Raw genomic sequence first — 6,269 nt, 5'->3', positions numbered from 1 at the left:
TTGAGCCCTTGCCTCGCAACGCTGCCAGTTCTGTTAGCTCTACGCCTGCTGAAGACACAGACGTCCATCCCCGTGAACACTGGGACGGAACTCAATGGGAAAGTAAATGATTCTGATTTTTATCCTTTTCGTTTTTTAGCTGCAACATATGATTCAAGATGCTATGACTGAAAAAATATGATTGACAGATATATGATTGGATGAATTTAGGTGTACAAGCTGACGTATAACTAACTGGCCTGCATAAAATAACAAAAAAAACCCACAGATTTGAAGACAGGATTTTTTTTTTTTTATAGAAATGTTCTAAATTGTGGGACAATATCATCTGATAAAGAGTACATTTATATACATGTTTAAGCCAGAATGATTTGACATTTAAATCTGATTTCCCTGCGACTTTAAGAGAAAAGCAATGGTTTGGATATCGTCTTCATTGCCCTGTCTGACTTTTAAACAGGTTCCCTGACCTGAGCTGTGGTTCCTTTCACCTCTCTTGGCTGTGTCTCTGATGAACACCTGTTTATCTCCCTGCTTATTGAGGGAGGCGGCCATGTTATGGAGGGATTGGTTGTGATGGATTGCATTTATTGGGATTATATGCACTACTAGCTTTTAAGTTTTTTGAGTTTTTTTCCTTCCATTCAACACCTACAGTAGCAGCGATTCAAAATGGCCCTTCCCAGTTAAACACCAGCCTAATGGCAGCCCACTTCCCTGCAACTCCCAGCCAAATCCCCTCCAGCCACTGGAGTGACCCCCCTCTTGCATATTTTTCTACTCTGACTCCACAATTTCTCTGAATTACAGGGTCTGACCAGGAGATGCTGCTACTCTAGATCTTAATGTCCACAATTCATGACAGAAAGAATATTTTAGTAAATAAATTGAGGTTTAAAAAAGGAACTGTAGGGGACCAGCCAAGGGTCCATCAAAGAAAGTAAAGAAATTTTGAATGGCTACTACTGTAAGCACCACTTTTTTTACCTGTCATATAACCTCCTTTTAAGATTGACCAACATTTTAGCTTTTAACAGGAAAGATAAAGATGTGTAAGTAGTGGAACGTCATAACAACGGTTTTAAAAATGTGGCTAAAGAAGGAGTTTACTCTTATATCAGATCAAGTTATTTTGGATTGTTGTTGATAAAAATAGCCAATAATCTGCCAGAACACACACAGTCGTCCCACTACGCCTCCAGTCTACTTATCCCACAAATGACGTCGGTTTACTCGCCCGGCTGTCGGCAAACCTGGATTACGGCCGTCTTCTAAATTACTTTTTGGAGACAAATCTATTCTTTAATCTCAGGCAGATGGCCATCTGGCCCACTGCAATCGCCCCCTTTTCCTCGTCTCCTTGTGACAATCCCGTCTGACAGATGTTGAACTGCTGCAGACGTGCAGCTCACTGAGGACACAGTTCAATCAGCATGTCCATTCAGAATTTCCTCTCTCTGTGATTTTATAGTGAAATAAGGACTCCAGGAAACACCAGTACTGAGGTCAGTGCTCGTCTTAGAAATCTTCTTATCCCAGACATATTAATATAAACACCCGTTAAACCAAAATCGTGCACAATGACATCTTAAAGTACTTGAAGAAGGAATAAAATAAACATCTAATTGAATAATTTGTTTTTTAAAGGGAGCCTAGCTTAATAATCACGGATAGAGACAGGTGCTCCTAAGAATCACCGGTTCTTAGTGGAAAACCATCCCAGGATGCCCGGGAACAGGAACATTTACAACAACAGGGATTAAAAACAACATCTTCAGTCACTTTAGACCTAAAATCATTTTCACATCCAGAACTGAATCAGTACTTTTATAAGAATAAGAAGGGTGGGCTTGTGTGCCCTTCCTGAGCCTCAGGACCCTGTAGCAGGTTACGTAACCGCCCCTTTTCATCACTCAGCGTCGGCTTTAATAAACTCCCACAGCGGGAGAGACGGAGCGAAAACAGAGCAAGGTTCAAGTTCGAACGGCAGCAAAGAAAGACTGAGGAGGAAGGATTTTTTAGAACACTCCGCCCTGACCTCCACAACGGTCCTGTGGAGCTTTTTCAGCAGAACCGGCGCCTAATTTCTGTCGCACCAAACAAGCGCCTGTTTAGCAGGTTAGCATTAGCTTCCTGGGTCTGAAAACAACAAGATAGGAGATGAAACATCTGGTTGTGGATTACAGACACATCCTGTCACAAGGCACTTGAGTAGTTTGAGTCAGGGTGTGTTTGAAGGGACAAAGAGAGGTATGAGGGGTGAAGGGACCCCGGGACGGGGGCATCATTCTGTCTGTTGCATAGGATGGGGTCAGAGTGCAGCCTGGGGGGGCCAGCAGCAGCACGGCAGCAGGAGAGGAGTCAGCTCCCCGCCTTCAGGCCAGGCCAGGGTCCATCAATGCAACCTTCCTTTACTCCAAGAGGGGTTTCTACAGACTCTGGCCAAGCAACACCTCTGCTGAAGCTGCACACAAAGAGACGACAGAAACAAAAACCTGATTTAACAAAGAAACGTTATAAAAAAAAGTTTTATACGTACATCAACATTTAGATTTCTATAAACCGTGATGCTGACTGACTGAAAATAACATTCAATTATTGTTTAGGCTCCTTTACATTTTGTGCAAAGGTATCATTTAGGGGAATGTTACTAAAGCATCATACAGCCTAATCTGTCTTTCTTAATTGGAGAAATGTGGGAAAAGTGGGGAGAAAAACTGCACGTTTCTACAAAACATATGATGACATCACCAGACAGAGCGAGGTAAAATGGCTGACAGGTGTCTCGGGTTTGGCGACAATGATGCTTTCTTCAACAGTCCAGATCAGGGGATCCCAAACATTTCACACAAAACCACAAACTGGATACTCACTAAAACTACTTACAATTACTTTACTCTTTATTTATTTATACATATACAATGATGTAATTATGACAAATTTTTTAATTAACTGAATGACATTTTTAAGGAAATTCAATTTATAATTTCATATGGCTTTAAATATAATTTATTAGGAGATTTAATAACTTAAATTACAATGAAATATATTTTAACTAATTAAAAGGCCAATTAATTATTTATTTCATAATTTATATATATTTATAAATATCTTATGGCAATATCTATTGTCTAACGGCAATAGATATTTTGAACTAATTAAATGGACAATTAATGATTTATTTCAAAATTTAAATATATTTATAAATATCTAATGGGAATGTCAATAGCATTTAGAACATAAATCATTTTAAATATATTTGTAATAATTTAAAAGGGCATGTAATTATGAAATACATCATCCTAAATTAATTTCTAGATAATTAATTAGAGATTTCATTATTTAATTTTGGATTTTGCAAGTTATTTGTACATTTCTGATGTTTTCAATTATGTATTTGATCAAAAAATGAAAGTTACATATCCCTTTTTAATGGTGCGTTTATGTATTTCATGATATACTTCAGGAATCCCATGAGGAGGATTGTGAAACCATCTGGTGACCCTCCAGGAGCCCCGACCCTCACTTTGGGAACCCAGGACTGCATTTGGGAGGCATTTTAGAGAAACATAAAAATAAAAAGAAATATCAAGCTTTAAATAATCAAAAGCTTTAGTTTTTATTTTATTTTCACCCAAACCTCTATCTTTGTGTCACTCAAGTATCAAGTATCACTCAGTTGCAGCTGTTTTACACAGAACCGGACTGAAACCTGGAGCTTGTTTCATAAGTGGGCTGCAGGTAAAGGTATATATGCTGGTGAAGGTTCTCAGTCATCCATAGTCATTCCAAAAAAAATAATCCACTGGACTTTGTTTCCATGTTTGAAGACTTTTCTCTTCCCATCCAGGAAGTTTTTTCAATTCAAAATGTCAGAAATAACGTTGAGTTTGAGGTTTTATAGAGTAGCTCAACAAAGCCTTGTTTTTGTTTTGAAAACATGCAAATTGGAACGGATGAAGAGCTCCACCCCTTTGGAATGGGGGTCGTTTGGAGTCTTTTGTTAGACTGTAATACCCCATAGCTATAAGTGTCTGAAAGGTTGGTCGTCAAAGGGAATTATTGGTTGGGGTGAACAGACGAGGTCCTCCGCTCTCCTGTACAGGGGCTGGGGCTGCGATGATAACAGCAATGGCTGCATTTTAGGTTTTGGAACTGTTTGCATGTTTTCCAAACATAAACAAGGTTTTGTGGAGCTTCTGTATAAAACCTCAAACTCAACTCTATTCCTGACATTTTGAGTTGAAAAAGCTTCCTGGATGGGAAGCGAAACGTCTTCAAACTCAGAAACAAAGTCCAGTGGATTGTTTTTGATTTTCTTTTTTTTTGGAGTAAAGGTATATAAAAACTATCTGCAGCTTTTCTTACCAAGAGGCAGATAAGAGAGAAAAGCAAAGCCCACAGCAGCAATCTTATCTCCTGGTGTTACTGCTGAAAGACGTCTGAGGGGTTCGGAAGTTTATATTCTCGTACACGCTGGAAGAATCATCATTAGTCATTCTAAGAAGGAGGAAAAAAACACACGTTAAGATATCTACTGCTCACACATTTATTACTCTGGCTCTATGATCCATTGGCGTTGGTGTTAATACGCACACTGAAGAGGAGCGGGATGATGTCATGTTGTGCTTAGACCTCGAGTTGGTCATCTGAGGATACTTGATATTCGAATATTCTCTCTCCTTCATTTTATTTCTCTGGTAAAAAAACAGGTAGAAAAAAGGAAAACAAATTCATACTACAAGCCAACATACTCTGGATGCTAATGTTTTAGTGTCCATAACCCGAGATGTCTCAGCGGTACCTGCTCCTCCTCTAGTCTCTTCTGAGCGGTGTCTATATACTGCTGCACGGCCATGTAGATGAACTTATACTGGGCCTCTGTTTGCACCATGCCGGATCTCTGCTGCCGTACCATCTGGATGGTCTTAGGGATGTCGATGTCGCAGTCCAGACCTGATAACAGAGATCTAGAGATAAACAGACACCCAAGAGAAAGAGGAGGATCTTATCTGATTCCCGCCTACCTTGGCGGTTAATAATGTCAATGAGGATGTCGATGACGATGATGGTGCCGGTTCTGCCGATGCCCGCGCTGCAGAGATGGAGAAGATGTTCAAAATGATTTTAAAGCTGAAGAAATGAAGCATCTGTGTCACCATGAGAAGATGAGAAAACGTCAGGTTTCATTTTGGCACAATAATTCATCTACATTGTTGAATGTAAACATTTATTTCACAGCCATCCTGTCATGAGAGGGAAGGGATTGAATCGGATCTGTTGAGTCGGAGTCACAAAACAGAATCTGTTAGTGAATGAATCAAAGGTCCAACTGTGCTACAGGTGTTGAAGGAAATAAACCACAAGATGATTATTCAAAAGCTTTGATTTTTAATTATATTTGTAAACTGATATAATAAGTATAGAATCAGGTATGTGAACAACACAAATGTGAATATTAGGAAGGCTACAGGGGATCATGTGGAGAGCCAAAGTGGATGGGGATCAACTGCAGCCTTTAAGCCAAATGTTTAACTGAGACAGAACAGAACCGGGTCAGAGAGAATCTCTGGCTGCATCTCGGCACGTTCGCCATCCACCACAGGCTATTTTGGACTTTGGTCGTACGCCACCGAGGCTGTGCTGCTCTTTAAACGCCTCTAGGTCTATGAACGTCAGCCAATCACATTCAAGGACTCTTGGACTCTTTTCTACACACTGACAGATGGCAGGAGAAAAAAAAAAATACAATATAAGAAAGCATTTAAGATCATAATTATTCATCTTATTTTTAATTGTGTCAGAGTTGTATTTAAACAAAAATAAATAATTAATTATCTGATGTTTATTTTTTGTTGCCTTAGCTCTGTTTTATCAATCACCCATGCAAACATTAGAGTAAGATAAAGAAAAAGTTATAAAGTAATAAAAATAATTTTAGAAATGAAGCCAGAGGTGCAATTAAATCTAATATTCTTAATGCCATTTTTTTTGCACTCAATCTGAACAAACAAACATTTTCATATCAGTTCAACAGACTGATTTCTCTGAACCCATTTTTGGTTGATGAAAACCAGAAGCCGTTAGCTAAAAGTGAACCTTTCCATCTGTTATGACCAACAGTCAGAGGAGATGGAAATGCAGACGAGTCACGCAGAAAAGGAGGAAATCTAAAAATAACCCAGTATCTATTTAAAAAGCTGATGATGTTTGATAGATAGATAGATAGATAGATAGATAGATAGATAGATAGATAGATAGATAGATAG

At 38.9% G+C, this 6,269-nt stretch overlaps 1 protein-coding gene across 1 annotated transcript in view; it reads right to left on the bottom strand.

Moving 5' to 3' along the window:
• Positions 1 to 611: 611 nt before the first annotated feature.
• The window catches only part of LOC107086704 (tyrosine-protein phosphatase non-receptor type 11-like), an 82,817-nt gene continuing 77,159 nt past the window's right edge, over positions 612 to 6,269 (bottom strand). Inside the window, exons 12-16 of the mRNA XM_015377820.1 lie at positions 5,028 to 5,095; positions 4,805 to 4,956; positions 4,597 to 4,697; positions 4,369 to 4,500; positions 612 to 2,464 (exon numbers count right to left, since the gene is read on the bottom strand). Coding sequence (XP_015233306.1) covers positions 4,413 to 4,500; positions 4,597 to 4,697; positions 4,805 to 4,956; positions 5,028 to 5,095 — 409 coding nt within the window. The 3' untranslated portion in view covers positions 612 to 2,464; positions 4,369 to 4,412. The remainder of the gene's footprint in view (positions 2,465 to 4,368; positions 4,501 to 4,596; positions 4,698 to 4,804; positions 4,957 to 5,027; positions 5,096 to 6,269) is intronic.

Source organism: Cyprinodon variegatus, unplaced genomic scaffold (assembly GCF_000732505.1).
Source record: "Cyprinodon variegatus isolate N-32 unplaced genomic scaffold, C_variegatus-1.0 Scaffold159, whole genome shotgun sequence".
Taxonomy (NCBI): Eukaryota; Metazoa; Chordata; class Actinopteri; order Cyprinodontiformes; family Cyprinodontidae; genus Cyprinodon; species Cyprinodon variegatus.
This window is presented reverse-complemented; position numbering and strand designations above follow the sequence as displayed.